Source organism: Hipposideros armiger, unplaced genomic scaffold, assembly GCF_001890085.2.
Source record: "Hipposideros armiger isolate ML-2016 unplaced genomic scaffold, ASM189008v1 scaffold_155, whole genome shotgun sequence".
NCBI lineage: Eukaryota > Metazoa > Chordata > Mammalia > Chiroptera > Hipposideridae > Hipposideros > Hipposideros armiger.
The window spans coordinates 1,694,644-1,719,846 of NW_017731505.1; the positions used below are offsets into that span (position 1 = coordinate 1,694,644).

The 25,203-nt window shown below is 40.6% G+C and overlaps 2 protein-coding genes across 4 annotated transcripts in view; one reads left to right on the plus strand and one right to left on the minus strand.

Moving 5' to 3' along the window:
• The window catches only part of ARHGAP6 (Rho GTPase activating protein 6), a 491,641-nt gene that overhangs the window by 336,537 nt on the left and 129,901 nt on the right, over window positions 1-25,203 (plus strand). The gene's annotated exons all lie outside the window — the stretch shown is intronic.
• Window positions 16,967-24,048, minus strand: AMELX (amelogenin X-linked). 2 transcript variants are annotated; one of them, XM_019651223.1, is made up of 6 exons: window positions 23,990-24,048; window positions 22,572-22,637; window positions 20,799-20,846; window positions 19,388-19,432; window positions 18,691-19,116; window positions 16,967-17,118 (listed from the first exon to the last, which is right to left on the minus strand). In XM_019651223.1, exons 2-6 carry the CDS (start codon window positions 22,623-22,625, stop codon window positions 17,113-17,115), a joined length of 579 nt encoding a protein of 192 aa, XP_019506768.1. In that variant the 5' UTR covers window positions 22,626-22,637; window positions 23,990-24,048; the 3' UTR covers window positions 16,967-17,112. The 2 variants fall into 2 exon arrangements, with proteins under 2 accessions (XP_019506768.1, XP_019506769.1); XM_019651224.1 differs by lacking the exon at window positions 20,799-20,846 and having other exon boundaries at window positions 16,979-17,118.

The following is a 25,203-nucleotide window of genomic DNA, read 5'->3' on the forward strand; positions in this document are numbered from 1 at the left end:
TTTTTGAGTTGCCTCCATACTGATTTCCATAATGGCTGCACCAGCCTGCAGTCCCACCAGCAGTGCACCAGGGTTCCCTTTTCCCCACAGCCTCGACAGCATTTGTTGTTTGTTGATGTATTGATGATAGCCATTCTGACCGGGGTGAGGTGGTATCTCATTGTGGTTTTAATTTTGCATGTTATTTTTTAAAGCTTGGGTATGGCGTGGTATTTTGTGTAGTGGTTGAACACTCAATTCTGGAGCCCAACTGCTCGAGTATGAATTCTGGCTTTGCCTCTTAGAGACAGGGTGATTTCAGACACATTCCAACCCCTCTTTGCTCAATTCCTCACCTGTAAAATGGAAGTAATAGCAGTACCAACCTCATAAGGTTGTTTAGCATATTTAATAAGGACATGATAAGTACTATATACATCTTAGTAATCAAGACTGGTGTTTAAGAAGATCATTCTGGCTTCCCTCATGGACAGGTAATTGGGCAAGGGCAAGAACGGGCATGCTTAGATTGTTTGGAAGGCTGTTGAATTTGTTCAGGAGAAACATGATGGAGGCCAGAGGTGGGATGATGAAAGTAGAGTTGGAGAGGAGGGGTCGGATTCCTGATTTATTTTGCAGGCAGAGTTGACAAAACCTGGGAATGGATTACATGCGGGACATGGGGTGGAGAGAAGAATAAAGAAAAACCATTTGGTTTCTGGCTCAATTAATTGGGTGCATGAAAATCATTTTCTTCTTCATCATCAGTCATCATCAATATCATCATCAACATTTGTTGAGCAGGTCTGCATGCCAGGCACTCAGATAAAGGCTTTATAAACACCTCTAAAGATGTGGGAGGCTTAGGTACAGAGACATTTGCCAGGAGGGAAAGTCAAGAGCTCAGGATTGGATAAGTGAAGTGAGATGACCCTGAGATACCACATGGAAGGGTCAAGAAGGCAGTTGGATAGCCAACTCTATAAAACTCCAAGATGATTGGTTTGGAGATAATATTCACAAGTCATGAACTTTGCAGTGGAACTCACCACAGTGTTCTTTTATGTAATGATTTGGGCTGTTACAATGTTTTATTTTTTTTTGGCCTAATCCTTTCCTTTTTTTTTTTTTTGAGTTCAAGACCTGATTCCTAATAACCTTCATGTCAATTGAGTTTTCAGTCAATTCTTCGTTAGGTTAAAATAAAGTATTGGATTAACATTTCTGACTCTGAAACAGAACCCTGCTGAACTCAGCCTGCCTAATCTGAAGCTCTGGGATCGCCTCGTAACTTATATCAATGTCTAACCACTCTGCTGGACACCTGAAACTAATATAATATCGCATGCCAGCTGTAATTGAAAAAAATAAAAATAATAAATAGAAAAATTTTACAAAGAATTGTAAGATTTAAAAGACATTTACAGTCCTTGGAACACTGAAAAAAAAACTCAAAGAAAGAGAGTTTAGTTCAAGCTATGGTCTGAAATCAACAGAATTTTATTAATTCACATGGGTATAGAAAATCACTTATTTACAGTGTTTAAATTGACACTTTAATTGACATTCGAGCAGTTTTTCCAATCCCACACAGTTAGTGGCATAAGGTCTTGAGAAAGCATGAAGCATTTTTTATCAGCCTCATATTTGATCGAGCTTGCCAAACACTTCATTTTCCATAGAAATTCACAAACCTGAGCAGTGGCCAAATTTTCAGAGTCGCTGAATGTAAGCCAGTGAATAAAATTGTTAAACCCTTTGATTCCCCCCACTTTTTTCCCTTAAAAAGTAACATAGCGTGTGCCTCTGAGTTTTATTATCTGACATCTAGTACCCACAGCACTCAAGCGTGTTTGAGAAAACGCCTGTATGGACATTCCAGCGCAGAATGAATGCAGGCAGGCTCTTCTGGGAACATTCATTTGCCGCCTTGCTTATCTTCAGATGGGAAAGCGTTCAGAGTTTCCCCGACGACCTTTAGAGGGCAACGGTACCAACTTTAAAAATGAATCATTTTAGGGACTTTGAAAAGTTGAAACTTTTTAAGACAAATCCACGATAGACAAAAATTATATGTTGGTCCAAAATGTGACAGATTCCAGACACTGTACATTGCAGCTGATAGGGACCACTCGCAAACCTTTCTCTTAAGACTTTAGTCCTGATAGCGGAATACACTGATTCAAACCAACTCTTGAGCATGGGGCTGGATGGAACTACTTATCATCAAGAAAATAATGTTCATGGGCATTGGTCTATTGTGCCTAAGCATAGTTTGGAAAGATGAAGGATATGGAAGTGAACAAAAAATAGTCACAATGAATATTAATACTTCAAATGTGTCAGTAACTAATGCAGTTCTCTTAGTGGATGATACAATTATATTAGAAGATTGAATTTTTTTTTAAGCTGAGCCATCCTGCTACCTGTTGGCAGCTCAGCGGCTGCTCAGCTCAGGCTGGGCATCGAACCGCTGTTCCTCAGAGCTCAAACTCTTGAGCGAGCTCTTAACCAACTGAGCCACTCGGCCGGCCCAGAAGGTTGAATTTTTTAACCCAATGACCACCGTGGTATTCTTTTTATTGAACTGCTTCCTTTGTTGGCATCACCTGCTAATTTTATTGTTACTTATAATAGTGAAAATGCATAATAGCCCCTGGAGGCAAATACCCTTATTTTTAAAATACTCAACCAAAAATTGGTCCATTCCCTTCAAAAAAAAGGTGAAGGGTGACCATGAGCTGCTGAATTTCGGCCATGGGAGGAGCTGTGAGGGCCCGTTGTGCTGCAGACATGTGTAATCTGTTTGGAGACAGTGGCCACATGGGATACAACCACAAGTTTGCAATGGGAGCCACTCAGGAATGAAGGAGCCATGGAGGAGTGGGGCTTAGCCATGAAGCTGGAGCAGAATTCTGACCATCAGTAGCCTAGAGATGAAGCTGAGGAGAAGGGTCCCAGGGTGCCAGGGGCCAGCTCCATGCTCCATGGTAACCCTTTCTCACCATGGCCCCTGCCAAGCCACATAGGTGAATCTACAGGAGTAATGGCGACCTCAGAGGAGCCCAGTGTAATTGAGGAAGGGTTGTGACAAGGGAATAAGAGCCAGCATTTCGTTTTTAGTAGAATAGCTTCATTGAGATATAATTCATACACCATACAGTTCACTCATATAAAGTATACAATGTAATGGTATATTCACAGAGTTTTAGAACAGTTTCATCACCCCCAAAAAGAAACTCTGTACCCCTTATTCATTACTGTCCCCAATCCCCCCAGCCCCTGGCAACCACTAACCTACTTTCTGTCTCTTTATGGCTTTGCCTATCCTGAACATGTTGTATAAATGGAATCACACAATAGGTGGCCTTCTGTGTCTGGCTTCTTTCACTCAGCGTCATGTTTTCCAGGCTCGACCATGTTGTAGCTTGTCAGTGCTTCATTCCCTTTCATAGCTGGCTAATGCCCCATTGCGTGGAAAGCCTACATTTTGTTCAGCCGGTCATCGGTTGAATGATGCTGCTGTGAACAGCTTTGTGTACCCATTTTTGTGTGGACGTATATTTTCAGTTCTCTTGAGTTGTATGGGACATCTATGTTTAACATTTTCAGAAACTGCCAAACTGTTTTCCCAAAGTATTTTCCATTCTCCCCAGCAAAGTGTGAGAGCTCCAGTTTCTCCACATCCTAGACCACATTTCATTCTCCCCGTCCCGGTGGGTGTGACATAGTATCTCACCATGGATTTGATTTGCATCTCCCTGATAGCTACTGATGTCAAGCATCTTTCCATATACCTGTTGGCCATTCGAGTATTTTCTTCAGAGAAATGTCTAGTCAGAATCTTTGCCCATGTTTAAATTGGGTTATTTGCCTTCTTATTATTGACTTGTAGGAGTTCTTTATGTATTCTGGCTACAAGTCCCTCATCAGATATGTGAGTTGGCATTTCATTTGGATGATTTGTTCCCTCCAGCATTTAGAGTGCATCTCTCCATTTGCTGTGAACTGGCATATGTGACTGTGTAACCATTTACTGCGACTTTGTAACTCTCAGGTTGTCTGCCTAGTAAGTGCTGGTGCGGGTCTGCCCTGTGTGCCGAAGGAAGCCTTTTAGAGCTGAGCGCTCCCCAGGGTGTCTGACTCAGAGGCTCACAGTGACCCCAGGGCTTCTGCCTCCCAGGGCCTCTAGCAGCGCATTCCAGCCGGGGAGCCTGCCTGCCCTGCTCCGCTAGTTCTTTGAACGTATCCCCGTCTCCAGCCGCCTTCTGCGTTCCCACACTGGACAGGGGCTCTGCGAGGGGGGATTCATGGGGGGTCAGTTCTGCCTGGAGCTGCTGCTACTGCTGAGGTGTAAGGATCCCGGAGAGGTAAGAAGATGCGGTGTGTGCGTCCTGCTTGGGGCGAGGAGGGACCCAAGCCAGTAGGATGTGAAAGGCTTCATGGGGTAATAATCCTGAAGCAGCTTCTGGGGAAGGTGGGCAAGCAGGAAGATGGGAGAAGTAATGGCTTTGGAGGGATTACTCCGTTTGTTCCAGCACTTGAGTCTCTTTCAACTTCAAAGTTCTGATGGTTCAAACTATACTTAAGATGTCTCTGCCTGTTGCTTTAGGAGAGGGTTCAGAGCCATCCAGCCAGGCTGACTGGAATATTACATATCATTGCCAAGACATTCATTTTTGTCGAAAGCTTAGCGCAAATCTCGGAAAGGACCTGCCACTTGTTCTGTAGCTTTCCTTTGGGCTATTTTCTCAGTATTTTAAAATCAATGCACTTTGACTTGAACGATGCATATTGGCTTATAATGTTACTGTTGTGAGGCCTTAGTGGCTTTCTAGTGCAGTGTTTTTCTGTAACAAATAAGGAAACTGAGGGTGAGACTGGATCAGATTATAGCAGGGTCGCCTGGCTGGTCCGTGACAGAACTGAGAGTGAGCATTATTGCTTTTGAGCCTCTCTTTAGGTCTGGATCACTGGGGACTATTTAATGATGGACATTTGGGATAAGGGCAAACGTTGCCCTTCCCCTCAGTATGATGAAGGGTCAAGATTCTCTGACATCTCCAAGCAATATGGGCACTGATGTGAAACCACAAAATGCTTTGACACTTTTCCGTGGCTATGCTACGCAGCAAAGACACATGGCTGGTTCTGAAAACCAGAAAGCCTCAGTTTTGCTGCTTGCAGGCTCTGGTACAAACCTTATTCTTCTACAATTCTAATTTTTTTTTATGATTTCATAGAAAGAGCCTGAAAAATCCCATCTTTTCTTCTTATTAATTTAGAATATTACCAAAGTATTCACAGAGCTTAGATCCTTGCTGGTTTTATATAGCTACAAGTAAAAGTTTCTATGCATCCTTCCTAAAGGAACAGACAGTATCATAGTAAACATTAGTTTATTTGGTGATTTTTATTTTTAAAGCAAGAAGGTGGAATCGCAAGCTTTCCTATAGATTGGCAATCTATTACCGTAAACTGTGTGACCAGGACACTTCAGTTTATTTGCACACCTTTTCCTCTATCATGTGCATATGCTGCTCCAGTATAAAGTAATTTTATATATATATATATATATATATATATATATACACACACACACATACATAGATATAGATATACATATACATATACATATATAAATTTGATTTGTTAAAAACCAAGTTGCTTTTGGAGCAAATTTACTGCTCTTAAATCATCATCATCTACAATCTGTTGAATGATTCCATTTGGAAGGAGGGAAATGATTTAACACTGTGATTCTGATGACTTACAGCAGAGGTCGGCAAACTGCGGCTCGCGAGCCACATGTGGCTCTTTGGGTACGTTCCATCTCAAAAATCTGCCGACCCCTGGAAGAGCCAATCCTGTCCTTCACAACAATTGAAAAATTATTTGAGAGCCATAAATATATTTTTACATAATCACCATTACGTGAATAATGCCCTGTAAAAATTTTATAAATGAAACTCTGATAGTTTTATTTTCATTTTCAATTTTACTTCAGAGCCACACACTTGCGAGCTGCAGTTTGCTGACCCCTGGCGACTCTTCCATCCCAAAAGTTTGCTGACCCCTGACTTACAGCAATAGGGGCTATAAAATAAATCAGCTCAGGTTTTCGTGACAGCAGGTTCCTGGATACCTATTACTGGACACTTGGATACCTTTGGTCATCACGAACATTTTTTTCTATCTGTTTAAAAATGAGCCACAAATGCAGTATATCCCTCTTTATTTCCCAACTGCTAGTAGGAATTGCAAATTTTAGCAAGGCTCAATCAGTACTTTAGAAATCTACAATTGTCATTAAAAAGAAATATTTTTATAAAAAAATTAAATTAAATAAAAAAAAGAAATATTTTTGAACTTTTGAAGTTGCTGTATTGTGCCTAGTTTTAAATTCAGAAAAAATCATTGAGGAACCCAGGTTGAGCCCAAGTTCACCATCATCAGAGCAAAAATGGGATTTTGTAAACCTTCTGAGCCTGAATTTGTTATTGCACGCAGCTGTGCAAATTCACAAACATTTCCTTTCCTAGTCGGGACCTGTGCAAGCAGCCAGTTTGCACATCCGCCTTGAGAGCTAACATTTGTAGACGCTACAATGCAGGAAGCTATTGAGAAATTTGAACCTTTTCATGTGTTTTAATCTGGACATCAAATGCCAGGTAGAGAGAGTATGGCAGCGCATTAGTTGTGATTCAGCCTCATACTAGGAATGTATCAGCAGCCTTCTCTTCTGGACGTTCTAGTGAACTTCAGAATGGCACTTGCGATGGCCTTTCCAAATGGGTTTAATATGCCTTCAATGGGCTTCTTGGGAAGGAAGATGACAGAGGGCCAAGGTATGGAGTTTCTAACAAGACATCCTTACTTCCCACTGTGGCTTTCTCTGAATCAGTGAGAGAAAGACAGCACCTTGCAGTTCTTATGAGGACTGGACTTGCATTTCTTTGTTTTCAATCCACCTTTTGAAACCAAGGAAGGAGTGAGGCAGGTCATGCTGAGGTTCACACCCAGGACTGGGCTGCATGCCCTACTCCTGGTTGCCATGGCAATGCTGCCCTGGTGTGGTGATACTTGCCCTTATTTGCAGAGGTTTCCTCCCCATCTGTGGTGGTTTATCACAACTGCAAAGGCGTTATTGGGCTGGGGGTTGTTGAGCTTTTTTTTTACAGTTAGCTCCTTAGCACATCCTTGGGTGGTCAAATGGGCAGGAACAAGCAAGTGAGAAAAGGAGACAAGCTTCATGACCCTGATTGAGTTGAATTCATATTTGCTATTAGAAGTAGATATAAGTGGTTTTAGTTAGGGCCCTAGAGGCAGATGACAAATTAGTTTACCTTTCAAATGACACTCATAATAAACAAGACGGGGCATGTGTGTTTTACGACGTGCCTCATTTCTTTTTAAAGTTTAAAGTATAGACAACTCCTCATCTGTAAATTGGGGATAGAGACAACTTTATAAGGTTGTGAGAGTTAAATGAGGTCATATCTGCCATGTGCTTAGAACATGCCTAGAATATAATAAGAGCTCAGTAAATGTGTGATATTATTTTTATCATTACTTTTATATTATAGCATGGTGGCTTTCTAATGCTAATGATGGTTCCATGAGCAGATATTATGCACACCGACTAGTTCCCAGGTATTTTTCTAAATCCACCTCGAGGAGCTTGCTAGCTAGTGGGGAGACCAAATAAGAAACAAGTAGTTGCTTGAAATGGAGGCCTGCCCAACATATCTTGGGAAACCTCAAGGCCCGAGCACTCCAGCCCGGGAAGACCAGTAAGAGACGGTCCCTAGACATGGAGGCATTGAGCTGATGCTCATTTACAGCTGTTTCCCAGATGTGTGGCAAATGAAGGCAAAAGGGAGGAGGTTAATCTCTCTTGGAGGAGGAGGGTCTTGAGTTTGATATTTGGATGGATAGTATGTTTCATGTCCTGGGTCCGTCAAATGTTGTAGGTTACCCAAAGTCTGCGCTCAAAGTGGATCTCCTGTCTATAGCACACTGCTTTATAGTCTCCATGGCTGAGGTATTTGGTAATAATTTTGTAACTGAAACCTTATGATATTCATCAAATAATACTTCTGGAGAGTGATGGTTCTGAAAATAGAAAGAATGAAGGCATCTTAAATCCATGCCCATTCTATGGACAAGACTACAGCACTTATTTCTCATTATCCCACCAAATTCAAACAAATCCCAAAATAGGACATTTCCCAGCTGAACTAAATGAGCTCTAATTCAGTAGTTACACTAATGGCTAATGGTCTGGGTATTTTACCCCTCTTATTACTCAGGTAACACCACTTTTAAGTAGCCTCCCAAAAAACAACACTCTCATGTTTAAGTAACTCCTGCAGACACAAATAGCTATTTTTTTTAGCTGAGCCATTCTGCTACCTGTTGGCAGCTCAGTGGCTGCTCAGCTCAGGCTGGACTCGAACCGCTGTTGCTCAGAGCTCAAACTCTTGAGCGAGCTCTTAACCAACTGCCCCTACAAATAGCTATTTTAATTTCTGCAGAATAGTTTTGATTTGGAGACATCAGCTGACTTATTCCTGGGGCAGCCACTTCTTCACCTTGCAAATTTTCTTTAACATCCTGGCCACTCCCCAAACTGTTTAGATTCTGCTGATGCATTAGGTACAGGAGGTGAAAAGTCTGTTGTATGGGGTCCTATATCAAGTTTACCAACTTTAAGAGTTGAGCTCTTGATTTTTCTGTCTCAATTATGTTTTAAAAACACGCACAGACTTCCACATTTGTGCAGAATGTCATTATTTCTGTATGTTCAATTCTGAACATACAGCATGATTCAGTGCTGGCGTCGTTTTCTAGGGGAGCATCTCAACTTCAGCAGTGTTGACATTCAAGGCTGGACCATTCTTTGTTGTGGGGTCTGTCTTGTGCATTGTAGGATGATTAGCAGCATCCTTGTTCTCTCCCCACTAGGTGCCAATAATACCACTCCACCCCCCAGTCCCATCCCTACATTGTGACTCCAGTCATTGCCACATGTCCCCTAGGAGGCACAGCTGCCCCAGTTGAGAACCACTGCTCTAGAGAAAAGAAGTTTGATAAAGAAATCCCTAATGTGGAATCAGATGAGCTGTGACTGATGCCAGAGCAACAAGGGAAGGATCAGAGTTGGAAGTCATTATAAGTGGGGACCAAGCCTCAGAAAGAAGGTGAAAGAAAGACATTTGGGGGAGAAGGTCTAACTCTGGTCTGCAATGGGCCTTGTGCAGCCCATGACACCCTCCCCATGGATTTACTCTCATATTATCCTTAGGTTGACCTTGGTGATGGCAAAGAACAGCCTCTGGGATGTCAGACAGAAGAAGGCAGGGATAAAGCAAGGGAGCAGTCAGTAAGGAAGGTGTTCAGGTGGCTATGGGTCAGGGATAGTACATTGATAAATGACAGATATGTTCGACTTCAAGGCCTTTGTCATAGAACACACTCATGTTATGTCCAAATTCTGACATGTCATCCTTGTTCCAACTATGGAGGGTTCCCTTTGGGGTCTACAGTGCCAGAAGAAGCCTCATTTTTTAAATATAAAAACTGTAGCCAATGTTTATTGAGCTTGGGGCTCGTTGACAGGAAAGGACTCAGAGTTGGATGTTAGTGCATTTTATAGATGAGGAAACTGAGGCACAGAGAGGCTAAGAAACTTGTCCAAATTTCCAAAGCAGATAAGCAAAGGTCATGATTATGAACCCAGAGAGTCTGGTTGCAGAGCCTGCACACCTCGCCACCACACTGGGATGCCATCATTGCCCATCTGTGGACACTCAACTGACCCCAGAGCCCCACATTCCACAGACAAATTGGAAGCATGGAAAAGTCTGGTGAGGAAAAGGTTTGGCTGTTCCGAGGAAGATATTTAACATTGTTAACAATCTTTTTTTTTTATTACTAAAAGAAAATGCTGGACCCTGGGCTATGTTCGGTTACATAGGGCAATGTTATTTGTAAGGGGCTTTAACGATCTTTGATTTATTTATATTTACTAGATGATTCAGGCGTGATTTATCAAGGCAAATGTTTTGGGATCCAACTGATCATTCCTTTCTTCTCTCCTCAACCACTTCATTCCTCACCACTCCCAGCCCGATCTTATTCATCAAGTATTATTTATCATCTAGAAGAATCATGTGTTTCAGCTGAGGCCAGGATGAATTCTTCCTGGAAGGGAAGTATTTTCGAATAACTAAATGCCAGCCAATGACCCCTGCTGATAAGGCTCTCAACCAAATGGGGGCAAAGGAATTATAAGTCATCACAAAACAAAAAGTAAAAGCTCCAATTAACAAGAATTTCACACCAAACAGGCTATTGACTGCTTTATTAAATCAATATGGAACACAACTATTGTAGAAGCCACTATGTTCTGGAAGTGGGGGAAATTGGTTGAAATCGTTTTTCTCTTGTGATTCCCATGTTAAGTTGTTCACAGTTAGATGTCTTTGGTGTTTTGTGTTTTTAATACAATTGTTTGCTATTTTATAGTCTTTCTTTTTAATTTTATATTCTTTTTAAAGTCCTGGCCTTAAACTCAATATTGGTATTTTCAGCAATTGTTTCCTACTAAGGGGCAAACTTCAGGTTTATGGGAAAAGTCAGTGTTTACATTTTGTTTGGAGTTGGGAGAGGAAGTGGTCAACTGGACATTGCTTATAAATAAAATGAGCAACTGCACCTTATTTCTTGATAGAATTTTGTATTGGAAGACGTGGAATGTGCCATGGTGATGATAACTGATATAGCCATATAAGTTTCATTTAAAATTTCAAGTTTCTCAAATTATATATGTCTCCATGTGTGTCCTTTAACTACAGGTAAATTCAATGAGCATGTGTGCACATGCACGCGCCCTCACACACACACCCATTTGTCCTATGTTGCACTATTGGTTTGAACCACAAAATAGAAAATAATATTTTCTAATGTTTACAGGCAGCCAACCACTCTCAGGGATGGACAAAAGTTCAAGTTTTTTTCTTACTTTAATCTTTCTGTCAGCTTAGACTTTGGCCGAGGTCAAAAGCAGCCACAACCTTTTACCTCCAGGGTGGATGTGGCTGGTAGAGGTCTGAAAAGAAATAGCCATTCCTTTGGAACTGAAATAATTTCTCTTACAAGCAGAAAAATTAATTTAGTTGAACTCTGGATTCATCTGTTTTTAAAGAAAACTAGACGGAAAACCATTTTGGTGCTCGTAATTCAACCTGAGGAAAAGAAGGGCACTTGTATAGTTCTCAGAAAATTCCCATACGAGGTCATGATTCCTGGAATGCTTGGGAAATGGCTTGTCAGGGAGAGTTGAGATGTTCAATTTTTTTTGTTTTGTTTTTTTAAAGATTTTTATTGGGGAATTGGAGAAGGGGAACAGACAAGTTCCTGTCCTTTTGTTCTTCAGTCTAGTTGTGGAGGACGTCGCTTCACTGGCCCATGTTGGTATTATCATTGCGCTCTTCCCCGGTGAGGCAGTCGCTCACCAGCCATTGGACAGCTGCTCATGTCAGCTCATGAAAGCTCATGCCTGCTGCCGGCCAGCCCCACTGCAGCCTATGCCGTCGCTGGCGACTCCCGGCAGCCCAGCTCCAGGTGGAGCTGTTGTTCAGCATCTTAGCTGTAGAGGGTGCAGCATCACTGGCCCTCATGTGGGATCCGAACCGGGGTTCTGCTGCCCAGAGCTGGCGTCCCAAGCCAACTCTTAACCAACATGCCACTCGGCCGGCCCGAGATGTTCAATTTTAACCAGCAGACGTGTTTTTGTTTCATCTTTTGTTGAAAACCTTTGAATTAGTGGGAATTGTTCTTCCACTTCAGAAAGTAGTGTATAGAGCAGCACTGTGACATACAGCTCTTGGTGGAAATGTCCTGTATCTGTGCTTTCCAATATGGTAGCCACTAGCCCTGTGAGGCCTTTTAGCACTTAAAATGTGTTTAGTGTGACTGAGGAACTTAATTTTAAATTTTATTTTATTTTAATTCTTTTAAGTTTGAATAGCCACATGGGAATACCTACTGAACAGTGCAAGCAGAGTATAATTACTAGTTAGTACATGTCTCTAATTTCAAATATTCCATTGTATTATCACCCTACATATCTGAATTTTGATGTGCAAAATGTGGAAACTATTACCGTGTCTGACAAAGTAAAGGTTACTTCTAGGTAATCCTTTGAACCGCCATCCTCAGTGCACGCTATCAAGTGAGGTGGTGATGGGAATACAGCCTGGAAATTAGTTTGTTAGACTGTGTTTTCCTTTGCCCTTTTTAATAAGTAAATTGTGAGCATTTTCTGGTTAATTGGACTTGTTGCTGCTTGAGGTCAAGCTCTTCAGATGATTCAGACCTGGTGTAATTAAGTGTAGGAGAGAAAAACGTACATTACAGCCGGTTGCAGCCCCAAAGTAAAATCAGACAATTGATAAGTCTTAAGTCATAATAGTTCAGGCATTATTGAAATCAACAGAACCCATTTAATGTGAAAAGTCACTGCAAGCCCCCAGCTCTTTAAGGGTTTGGCCTTAGACATTGTTTTACCTTTGACCTGCCTGCTCTTTGAACCCAGTTAACCTTCCACAGAATTTCAGCTGGAGCTGCCTTGATGGTCATTTATTTTATTTGTGTTGTTTCTAATTCATCTTCCTTCACTTTATAATGTTCATCTCTTCTTTGTTGTTTGATTGTATTGTTCACTTTTTTTTTTAAAGATTTTTATTGGGGGAATTGGGGGAATGGGAACAGTGCTGGGGAATTGGGGGAAGGGGAACAGACAAGTTGCTGTCGTCTTGTTCTTCAATCTAGTTGTGGAGGATGTTGCTTCACTGGCCCAAGTTGGCACCATCATTGCGCTCTTCTCTGGTGAGGCAGATCAGTCGCCGGCTTCTGGACGGTCGCTCACTGCGGCTGCTGGCCGCTCACGCTGGCTGCTGGCTACACACGGTAGCCCATGGCAACCCACTGCCACAGAGGCTGCAGCCTATGCCGTCGCCAGCGACTCACGGCAGCCCAGCTCCAGGTTGAGCTGTTATTCAGCATCTTAGCTGTGGAGGGCAGTGTCACTGGCCCTCATATGTGGGATCCGAACCGGGGCCCTCTGGCATCCCAAGTCAGTTCTTAACCATTGCGCCACTCGGCCGGCCCGTATTGTTCACTTTTTGGTCAAAATATTTCTCTGAAAAGTGAAGTACCTCTGAACCGATTTCTACTTGGAATTGATCTGAAGGGGACCCGCTAAGATCCAAAGCACACATCAAAGGGAATTGAAGAAAGGAAGGGTGCCTGGATTGAAGCGGAAGACAGGGAGAGCAAACTTTTAAAAATCAAATTGGTTTCTAAATTACAGAAGCAATTTATGTTTATTGTTGAAAAACTGGATTTTCATACAAACAGCTACATCTTCTGTGTACATTTATGTATATGTGTTTCGATCACTTACATGTCATGGTCATGGGTAATAGTCACGAATGATATACAGTCTTCATCTTAAACTTTAGTTTATCACACTTTCTCCACTAATAGATTTTCTTCTGAAGCATACTTTTTATCACAGTATTTTTGAGCTACATATAGGAGAATTTAAGTGAGGCTCAATTTCTCACTGGTATAGATAATGCTGTGATTAATATCTGTGCATGTATCTTTCCATGCATTTTGATGACTCTCTGAGGGCAATTCCGAGACATGTATTTGCACCCCAGAAAAATTATGCATATGAAGCCCTCACTAACAAAGAGTTAATGAGAGCAGAGATGATTTCAAATTTATTAGTCACATGGGAGGTTCCTTCAGGTGGTTTACTTGAACTTCGTCTGTCTCTTTAGCTTAATTTCAAAGACATGGCATAGCTCTTTTAGCACAAATCTACTTTTGCTTTGTTACTGATTTAAGAATTCTTTAGGTATAAGTTTGGGTTTATTGATGCATTTATTATCAGTACTGCTATTTATTTCAGCCTGGACTTTGAGTCTTGATCATTACTATCTAGTGATTTTCTTCCATATTTGATTCAAATATATGCAACATTGGACAGCTGACTAAGCCTGAGTTTTAGTGAACTAGAAACACTGTTTTATTCGATTTTCATCAACTATATTATACTATGTGTTGGCATCTACATGTCAGAATTTTGTCAGTTGCAGCTATTGCCACAATTGGAGAGTCAGGAAATAAAATAGTCTCAAAGTGACTGTAGAACTTCCAGAATAAAAATCTTAAGGCCAAAATACTTTATTTTGTTAGAATATGTACACAAAGCAAGTTATATATTAGAAGATGTTAATATACATTAATGAAAGAAAGAAAGAAGGAAAAAGAAAGAAAGAAAGAAAGAAAGAAAGAAAGAAAGAAAGAAAGAAAGAAAGAAAGAAAGAAAAGAAAGAAAGAAAGAAAGGGAGAGAGAAAGAGACAGCTGAGAACAAAAAGGAGCAGTTAGAACAAGAGAGTAGTGCGGGGCAATTTAAAACGAGCATAGGGGCCTTGTTACCTCTGAATTCCCAAGGCGACACACCTCACTGATGGGTGTTCATAAGCCTCATTTTGGACCAGCAAGAAGATGCTATGTTCTGGTTAATATACATTGTTTAATGTGGTAGAACAATGATGATGATAGAAGCCCACCGTGAGAATGATGATACTAAAACACATGTTTGGACACTTCATACACAAGTTTTAGCTTCTTTTTAAAATTATCTTGTGCAGTACATCTCATTCCATAATGAATAATAGTTTTCAGAGTCCAAATTCTGACTTTTTCCCCCTGTAATTCAAAATGTGATTTGAATATATATGTGTGTGAAAAAATATATATATTATTTGAATTATTATAAAAGATAATTATTTTATCAATGATTTTCCCAAATAGAGAATCCTGTTATATCAGAAAAATTTAAAAGCAACTCCAGTCTGACTCCAAAGTTTGTGTTCTTTCTAATATCACACACAGTCTCCAAGTAACATCATCGCCTACACAACTTAAAATGTTTCTCAGTAGGAACAAATGTAATGGCAATATTTTCATGAGCTGTGGGAGGCAAAGTGCATGTGGGGGGCATATATTTTTGAGAATACACCAAGATATATATTTCTGTCTCCATTTATGAGATTGTTTTTTTCAAGAAGTCATTAACAAAATAATTCTCATTAGTTCTGTCCATATATAAGCTTTACATCATTGGAAGAGACAGTTTGCTGGCATGACAGCAATGATGGGTCCTGATGTTAATGTCATGACCCACTAATCAGTTATGACCCACAATTGAAAAACACTAGCATAAAAATAGTGTGTGGCATCCATCTAGAGGCAGATGCTAACAGAGTTGGTTAATTCAGGGGCACAACGATGCCACCAAGAACCTAGGGGCTTTCCATCTTTCCACTTACCCCTCCTGGTTACATGATGGCAGACACCAACTCCAGGTATCACATCCTCAAACAAATAGACCGAAAGACAGAACAGCACTCTTTCCTAGTGTGTGTGTGTGTGTGTGTGTGTGTGTGTGTGTGTGTATTATATATATAAAATTTAAAGGGTAATTTTTTTCCTCAGAAGCTCCTCCTCTCCTAGCAGACTTCCCTTTGGGCTTCATTCATCATTCAGGTTCCACCACAACCCATCCCTACATCAATCACTGGCAAGGGGAATAGATGCCGTGTTTGGTGTGGATATGGCATGTTATGGTAATTGAGGCCATGATTGTCATGGAAGAGTGAGCATTCATTCCCTGAAATGGAGGAGGGGGCTCATTTCTTCTGAGCTCTCTGGAGACCAGGGGCTGAGATTCATTCCAGCTCTGCCAATAAGCAATGAGTCGTGAGGAAAGCTATTGGACCGCTAGCTAATGATATCTGCCATATTTGCCAGATCATTTTGACTATACTTCTGTCACAGTGTTACCACTGTTAGGACTTCTCTTAGTATTTGTGAGCTTATTTTATTTCTTTGATAGATTCTAGATTCCTTAAGGATGGAGGACTTACTGTTTTTACCAGGGCATGGAATAGTGCCTTACCCTAGAGGATGATTAATAAATATTTATTAAGTTGATTAGAATTGGCCCCTGCCAATTGATAAATACTTTTTTATCGAATCTAAATTCTTTAAAATCAAGCTATGTGTTTGAATATTGACACCCGCCCAGTAAAGTTATGTTTATTCATTCCAGAAAATGATTAAGGGGCCTTAATCATAAAAGTATGGGAATAAAGTTACTGTGGGTGCTGTATAATATAAACCCTAAAAAGACTGTTTACAGTTCTGTGTGGGTGTAGGAGGAAAAAAAGGATTCAAATATAAATATGAGTGGGAAAGAAAACTTGCATTGAGTCCATTTATGCATCTGTTAACATTTTGAAGACTATACAGTAGAATTTATCTTCTTAAAGATGATGAAGTAAAAGAAATGGCATATATAAAATCACTGTGATTCTCTATTTGAAGCTCCATTTAATAAAAGTTTTTTTAGGAAAACTAATTACCTCAACAATTTAAAATTCAGTGCATTATTATACATGTCACATCATTTCATTTAAACAATCTTTTTCAGTAGAATAAGATCAAAAGACCAGGTTTTGTTCATTAATGTGGTGTGAAGTGTAAAGCCAGTGTTCCAAGTCTTAATTTGTTTTGTAATATAAACATTTCTCAAAGCTTATCTTTTTCAATGTAAAGAATTCTTCATATAAACTTCTCTTCATTTGGTTCAGCGACTGTACATGTTTATAATTTTTCACTTTATCAACTATTATAACTAATTATAAATTTCCACATTTTAAAAGATTTGAGAGAGTATATTTAAATTTTTCTCTAAGAAGAAATATAGTACTCATTTGCCTGAAGAATGGTTAACTTGTAGGTATAAATGAGCAGTTCCTACCTTATTCAAGAATAGCTATTTGTAATACATTCTCTCAAGAGATGTGAGATTTTAAATTTAATTCAACACAAAGACGTGAATGATTTTTAAAACATTTTATTGTTTGCTAATGTAGTTATTTTAGTTACAGAATTGACTAAGTAAAGTGATGGTGGGCACAAATCATTGTGTCATTCTGAAAGCAACTGAAGTATCTATTTCAGTTCTCTTTTCATTTCCTGATCTTTTAATCCTGAAAAAGATAGCAAAAGGAACAATTAAAATAATTTACAAATATTGTTAGTGAGTGCCATTTACCATAACATGCATGGCTTCAATTTTGCCAAAACAATGTACAACAATTTAAGTTTTATTCTACAATTTTTAAAGTTTCTTTGTTATCTCATTGTCATTAGTGATGAGGTATCCAGGATGAAAGACACTCCAAACTATTACTTAATAATAAAATAACAATTGCTACCTTTTATTGAGTACTTCCTACCTCCTGGGCTCTGAGCTTATCACTTTATTTTATTTTACCTAAAACAACTCTAAGTCGCTATCAATATTTATATCCTAATTTTACACTGGAGTTTCAAAAAGTTCAAACTACCTGTTCAGAGTCATCTTTTTATAAATATTTCTGGCAAGGTGTGAACACATTATGAAGTTCATGGTCTTAATTATTAACAAAGAGATAAATATATTTTCTGTAGATAGAGGGAACATGTACCTTAGCCTAGAATAATCCACTAAAGGCACCAGATTATTTGAGATACAATCAGTTTTCCAAAATTCTGCCCCATATTCCCTATAACTGTGAAGCCATGTGTGGCATATATTATCATTTTTTTATTGGGAAACTATGGTATTTGTACTTGGACAGAAGCTTGAAAATTATCTGATGTAGTCATTGTCTCTCATTTTGAAGAAGGGAAAACACACACAGATTTGAAGTAACTTGTACAATACCGTCTCCTCTTGGGGAGCAAAGCCGGAACTAGACCTCAGGTATCCTGGCTCCCCATCCAAGTCTTTTCCACTTCACCCCTCACTGCTTCTCAGCAGAAAATCCTCACTAGCACATATAACTTGAAATTACATTTGGATATGTACATACAGTAGAATTACAAAGTCTCATATACACAGAAGTAAGGGTTTATGGATATGAGTAAGGGTCGTTTATTTTATTGGCTATTTCCCACTCATTTGGAAGAGGTTTCTGTAACAGAAAAAGATTTTGTGCTTAATTGTGAACAATTCTTGCTAAAAGCTTCATCTGTAGAATCCCAACACTGAAAGGGAATCTAACCGTCTAGTTTAGCTCCTCCAAGTTAGATTCCAAACCATTTTAGACAGGTAATTTCCCCTTAGGTCTTTAAAGAGATTTCTCACCTACCTTTTGTAGCCTGTTCAAATATATGCATCCCCCCACTCTCGAAAATCATCTTTTTTTTTAAATCCTCAGTGCAATTCTAGCCTATTCTTGCTGGTCAAACACTCGAAAGATAAGGAGAACAGATATTCTTTTATACTGTTATCCTGAAAATTAATGGGTTTCAATAATACATATTCTGGTAGGGATTAAAAATGATTTTACAATTGCAATGCACTGTAAAAGCTATGGTCTTAATTACTAAGCCATGTAGATAAAGTCATTTATAATATAAAGTTACAGCACATGCTTGGACTAATAGAGTCAGTGACCTGTAGCTACCCAAACTGCAGACCCCAGATTGTTTGATAACTTAGAACTCCAGGAGGCGGGGGGCAATTTTGTTTTACCATTTTCCTAGGTGGTGTAGTGGCTTCAACATATACTCACCACTTCCTCCCGCTTGGTCTTGTCTGTTGCTGGCCAAGCTTCCAGAGGCAGGTCAGGAAGCATGGGGGGCAGGGGCTGCATGGGGAACAGCGGAGGCAGAGGTGGCTGTGGCGGCAGGGGCTGGATGGGGTGCACGGGTGGCTGGGGCTGGATGGGCTGGTGAGGCTGAGGCTGGACGGGCTGGGGCTGGAAGGGCTGCTGGGCGGGCGGAAGGAGGTTTGTCTGGTGGTGTTGGGTTGGAGTCATGGAGTGTTGGCCAGGAACTGGCATCATTGGTTGCTGGGGGACCACGGGCTGCTGAGCTGGCACCATGGGGATGTGGTGATGAGGCTGTAGGGCGTGATTCGGGGGGTTCTGCTGGGACAGCACGGGAATGATTTGGTGGTGCAGCCATCCACCCATGGGTTCGTAACCATAGGAAGGGTACTGGTGAGAAACAGAGAGTCAGGTTTACCATCGGCTCTTTTGACTTCCATCTGGAGAAGTAGCAATGTTTTCTTTGTCATTATGACAATATGGATAGTTATTCATTTTTTTCCTGGGTAAGAATTTCGAACTGTGTACACAGATAGGACCTTTTACAGACTAGATTTCCCATTAGTGTCTGTATGTGGCATAGATATGTTATCTCACTTAAAAGGGACTTGAAATGCATGCTTAGCATTTTACGGGAGTAAAGAACAAAATTGCTACATACCGGCTGCCTGATCATGCTCTGGTACCACTTCAGAGGGGTAAGCACCTTAAGAGAAAGAGATATTAGAATACATTTGTTTGAATGTAGGTAGATGAGATATAGATTCAATAATGCAGTCCTGTCAATATTGATAGCCTGAAAATATGAGTTGTATGGAAAAAAGAATGAGGAGAGTTCTATGTGTTAAATGCTACGTTACATCCATCACGCATATTGTCCATGTTTTCTCACATCCTCTGAGGCAAGTACCATCACCATCACTTTTACAGACAAGGTCATGGAGAGTTAAAGAGGTTCACGAGCTTGGCTGGGGTACAAAAGTAGTGATTCTGTTTAATTCCACAGCTCCTGCTCCTCTTTGCAAGAGTAAAACAAAACACAAAAATTAATGTGACCTAACAATCATGTTCTGTTTTGATTTGATGTCACAGTGAAAAATAAAGGAGGCACAAACACTGTCCCTCATTCCAGAAAGACAGGTTTTCTGGTCAAATATGTCAACCTTTTAAGGTTTAACAGAAAGTCTTGCTCAAATTCTTACTAACATTTTTCCTCAGGTTGTATGAGTAAACAGACTCACAGATTGTCGCCTGAACCTATAAGAGGTGTAAGAGTTTCATTCCCTTCTAAACAGTCTACCTTGGGTGACCTCAGGTGCAGGGACTCGGTCATATATAGTAGGACAGCATTTGGTATCAGTACAACAAACAATTATTAACCTTGGTCAAGTTATACTTGACAAAACACCTTTTACATTGCTTAACTACTTGTCTCCCCAAACAGTGTTTTGAGGTGTGGGTGTTGTGATTATTTCCCTTCCCCAGATAAGGAAACCAAAGTTCCAGTGACAAAATGATTTGCCCAAGGTGACATAGTGTAGGGTTGAGGAGAGCTTCAAACTTGATTTCCAGAAATGTCATGCTTTCCATGGCTCTGCAGAATGTCTCGTAGACCACATGGTCACTAATCTGTCAGTGCATACAAATGAGGGAGACACACAGAGTATGACCATCTTAGAATCAGGGGCTTTCTAGCTGGAAAGGATCTTAAATCACATCTCACCCAATTCCCCACATTTTACAGGCTAGAATAGAATACACCTGTTCAGCCAGAGTTCATTTTCTTCCCTACCGTGCAGCGCCCACCCCCCGCCCCCAGTGGCAGTTCATGATGGGTAACTTTATAGCCATGTAAGGAGGAGACACTGAGTCAGAGAGGCCAGGCAGGTGTGTGCTGGGGCAATGCAGGCTTGAGGCAACCCATCAGGGCTTAAACCAGGAAGCCGGTAATGGGAACTCAAGAAGTGGGACTGCAAAACACCTCGAATAAAGAAGAATCAACACTATTCTTTACAGAGCTTGGGGCATTGTTAACTCAAACAATGGTCAAAATGAGTAAAGAGAAAAATTACCTCATAGCTGAAGTTGATATAACCAGGGTGCCCAGGATGAGGTGGTAGCTTTTATAGGGAGGGGGAAAGGAGAAGAAAAAGAAAGAGGGAGAGGGAGAGAGGAGGAAGAGGAAGAGATTAAGTCAATATGCAATTGTTCACATTAAGGGAGACTGAAGCTACTTTTAAAAAATCTATATAGTGCAGAATATATTTGAGGTCTACATTAGTCTGAACATGTACGCTGTGTGGGAGAGGAGCCCTCTTATTTGGAAAAGGTCCAGAACAACAGAAGGATTTCCCTGGGGGTTGTAGTCTTATGGTGGGAGACCCGGAAGCAGGAACCAGTGCACATTTATCCTCCAGTGATCTTCGGACACCCCTCCATCCATGTTTTCAATTAATCCTATTCTACCCCACCCACCATTTTCCTTCTTAATGAAACTCACTCCGTGTTGGGAAGAGAATTGTCTCACAAACCTTCCCTGATAGATCAGGAGGTGGAGAAGTGCTTAAGTAGCAAAGAGATGCCTCATAATTGGTGTGCAAAGTCAATAACACATCATCAACGGCAAAAGAAACAACTGTGTGAATTATGGATGAATATGAGAACCAGATGGTTGCAGTGAAACGGAAACATTATATATCCTTGTGGAACATGAAAGTGTTGATTTACGATGTTTAGGCCAGTTCTTTGTATTGCTCTGTCAATGTTTTATGGCAGAAACATTTAAAAGTTTAACATAAAAAAAACCATTCTGAATAATGATCTTAAGCAAGATTGTCTGTCCTGTCAAAAGTGGAGGCCAAGTGACTGTTGCCTGCGCGGTGGAGTTCTGTTTGGCCCTGGAGTGGGGGAGAGGAGAGTGGATCATTCACAACGTCTCCCTCGGACGTCGAGCTCTTTAAGGCTCTCTTCTTTTAAAATGCTCTGATTTCCTAAGAGGGTTCATTTTCTCTCGTCTGAGTGTGAATTGCTTTAATCAAATAACTGTCTTTTCTCTACATTCTGGATGGACATAAGCCCTCAGCGAGTACGGGTGTTGAATTGAGGAGTGGGAAAAGGGCTGAATTTGTAATGCAGAGGCTCCTTGGGGAACTAGGAACGGCCCCAGTGCAGGATTTCAGGAAAGCAGAGCACAGACTCTTGGTCTCGTGGGTGAGAGAGGAAGAGAGGAGGCAGATATGCAAGCTTTGCTGGCTTCTGGTTGTATCAACTGCTCTTCAGGCCACTGAAAAGCAAATGGGTCCTGATTTGCCTGCATGTGATCTGAGCTCTCTGACCTTGTGTACCGTGTTCAGAGAGCAGGGGTCCGATTTCCTGGTCCTTGGTACATTTGAATATAAAATGTATCCACAGGTAGTGGGCCTAGGTAGGATTTCAGACAACCACACGGAAGTCATGTGCTTAGCAGGTACACCCAAAGGTATGAGGCCTCTGAGAACAGGAAAATGGTTCAAGAAGGGAATTCCTAACACAGAAACCTTACTCTCTGAAGGATAGCAGCAGTGGAGTCTGGAGAGCATGAAGCGATTTGGAGGCTTGTGAGAAATTGAGTTTTAGAGAAAACTGGCATTTTTGTAGTATTTGCCTAGGGCTGATTAAGCACTTTCTCTGGAGGCCGTTCAAGGGTCCCATCCAAAACTTTCCTCCATCTAGAGATGGGCAATGACATTTGAGGACATCTGATCTTATACTATTTTAAACCCTAAAGTTTACCAACTGCGGGGCAGATGTTTATTTCCAAGCTTGTAAAATGGGACATTGTCTTATACAGGAGGTGCTTTACTCACGGGCATGGCGAAGGCTGCTCCCAGGAGGCAGGCAAACAAAATCCAGGTCCCCATTTCTTGATGGCCCTGAAATATGTCAACACACACTTTTCTTATTTGTTCTCAAAATTGGGTATAATTAATGCTCTGCAAAACCCAGATAACCCATATTTGTTGTTAGTAGGAAGGATTAGGCCATTCTTTGCGAGGTTACTTTATTCATATGTGATTTCCGGTTCTCCACCCATTTCATTGTTTCTGGAGTCACAATAGTGACAGCGACTCTTCATTTAGATTGAGAGCTGAACAGGTTGTAAGGACATGGATCATCTCTCATTGTGTAATCTGGCATGCCATTTTCCTTACACCTGTACAGCTTGGAGAGTCACAGAAGCTGAGTGTAGTTTATAATTAATGATTCAAAGAATAGAGTTGGCTCTAAAAGTTGAGGTAGTTAAGGTGCACAGTATTTGCTACCTTCAGGACCAGGAGACACAGAAATTTGTTTTCTTGTACAGTCTATCTGAGCATTGCTACTGTTGAAAACAAAGACTGTTCATCTGAGGACAGACATTAACTAATTGGTCCAAAGATAGTAAGGAAGGGGTGGAGTTTCATTCCAGGTGTGCCCACCAGGAGGACTGCAGACAAGCCCTTCAGGTAACAACATCTCTGAGCTCCAGATATAGAGCAAAGGATGTGGTTGAATGGAAGGGAAAGGATGGCGCTAAGATTCCATGCTTATTCCATGAATTTTCAATGACATCTCCTTAAAAGAAACCATACTTAGTCTATGGCATCTTCCTTTTGTTTGACACCACACTGTAATTATTCTACAAATAAGACCCTTGGGACTCGAAGCAAACCAGACCATTGTAAAATACTCACATTGGTTTGTGGTGCAAGTTATTGACTAACTTTGAAAGCTGTTGGAAGAAAGACCTTAAATTTTGCAGAGGAAGTGAACATCATGTGTAATGATGCTGGCTATGGAAAGTACACCAACATTTTCTACCTCCTAAATCTGTTTGGTTCTTTTTTAAGTTTGAATGAATGAGAAAAACATTTCATTGATAGTGCTAGTTGATGTCATTAAATAAAATGTTTTCAAAGTAGTGGATCACATACTTATAATGTTTTATCTTAATTAATAAATGATTAAAATAAATATTTTGCTGTGAAATTTGGTCCCCCAAAGTGCCTTGGGATTTTTAAACTAAAATTTAAAGAAATATAGACACTTTGCTGCACTAGAAAGTAAAATAATTCATTTAATAATCAGTCTAATTTAATTACAGTCCAATTGAAGAAGTAACTGAATATTAATGGCATAAAATATTAGAAATGCAGAATACATTTGCATCTTTAGAACATGAACTATAAAAAAAGAAATAAGCACAATGGAAAAGATACCAAATTATGAATAAAAATCCACATACCTTTGAATATGCGTATTCAGAGAAGTTTCTGTCTGAAACTCAGGGATGCTTGATCCGTTAGATTTCTTCCAGCCGAGGGCTCAATTTATATCATCCACGGCACGTAGAACAACCAATCCGGTTTCTGAAAGAAAAATGTGTTGAGTATAACTAAAAATCCCTGTATCATGAATTTTTAGAAGCTATGATCAAACATAAGACTGTATGTTGTGATTATTGCATATAGTCTTTCATTATGGGCAATAATAGGTTTAACAGGCAAAAAATTTCCTCATGCTGTTTTTAAGTCAGCAATAAGTTGACTGCACATGCTGATATATACCAGTTTACTTTTAAGAAGCGACTATGTCATTGTCTGTTCCCTGATTCTAGCAAACATAACATTATTCTTTACAAAAAAAACATTTAGATGGATGAGTTTCTATAGTGTAATCAACATGTACCCTAGGGCTCCCCAGCCCTTTCAGGTCAAGATAGATTGATTTAAACCCCCATTCTGGTAAACCCCCAAAGCTCTCACCAATATTTCTTGGAGGAATTATAATTTTGGGATCATCACTGCCCTATTTTCTACTCTCATTGAGGGTATTTTCTCTGTTCCCTGTGGCCATTCCTTTATCACCTTTCTGGTGTCCATCAAAAGAGGGGACAGGGCTTGCCGAATGGCGTGTTGGTTAAGAGCTGGCTTGGGATGCCAGAGGGCCCCGGTTCGGATCCCACATATGAGGGCCAGTGACATTGCCCTCTCCAGCTAAGATGCTGAACAGCAGCTCAACCTGGAGCTGGGCTGCTGTGAGTTGTTGCCTACGGTGTAGGCTGCAGCCCCTGTGGCAGTGGGTTGCCATGGGTTACCGTGTATAGCCAGCAGTCACTGTGAGTGGCCGTCCAGAAGCCGGCGACTGATCTGCGTCGTCCGGGAAGAGTGCAATGATGGTGCCAACATGGGCCAGTGAAGCAACGTCCTCCACAACTAGACTGAAGAACAAAAGGACAGCAACTTGTCTGTTCCCCTTCCCCAATTCCCCAGTGCTGTTCCCATCCCCCCAATTTCCCAATAAAAATCTTTTTAAAAAAGCAAATGTGTAACTAGTGATCAGAGGCAGCTGATGAGTTGTCTATCGATAGTCAATCAATAAAGAAAGCACTGATTAAACTCGCAGGTACTATTGGTGGTATAGCCAGCTCTCTTTGATTACTTCACTAATATTTATAAA

Excerpts from the sequence above, each read along its gene's own strand:
- AMELX (XM_019651223.1), bottom strand. The coding sequence starts at position 22,625 with ATGGGGACCTGGATTTTGTTTGCCTGCCTCCTGGGAGCAGCCTTCGCC. Across the intron at positions 20,847-22,571 it reads GAGCAGCCTTCGCCATGCCC|CTACCACCTCATCCTGGGCA; the intron begins GTGAGTAAAGCA and ends TCCCTATAAAAG. Across the intron at positions 19,117-19,387 it reads AGAGCATGATCAGGCAGCCG|TACCCTTCCTATGGTTACGA; the intron begins GTATGTAGCAAT and ends GTTTCTCACCAG.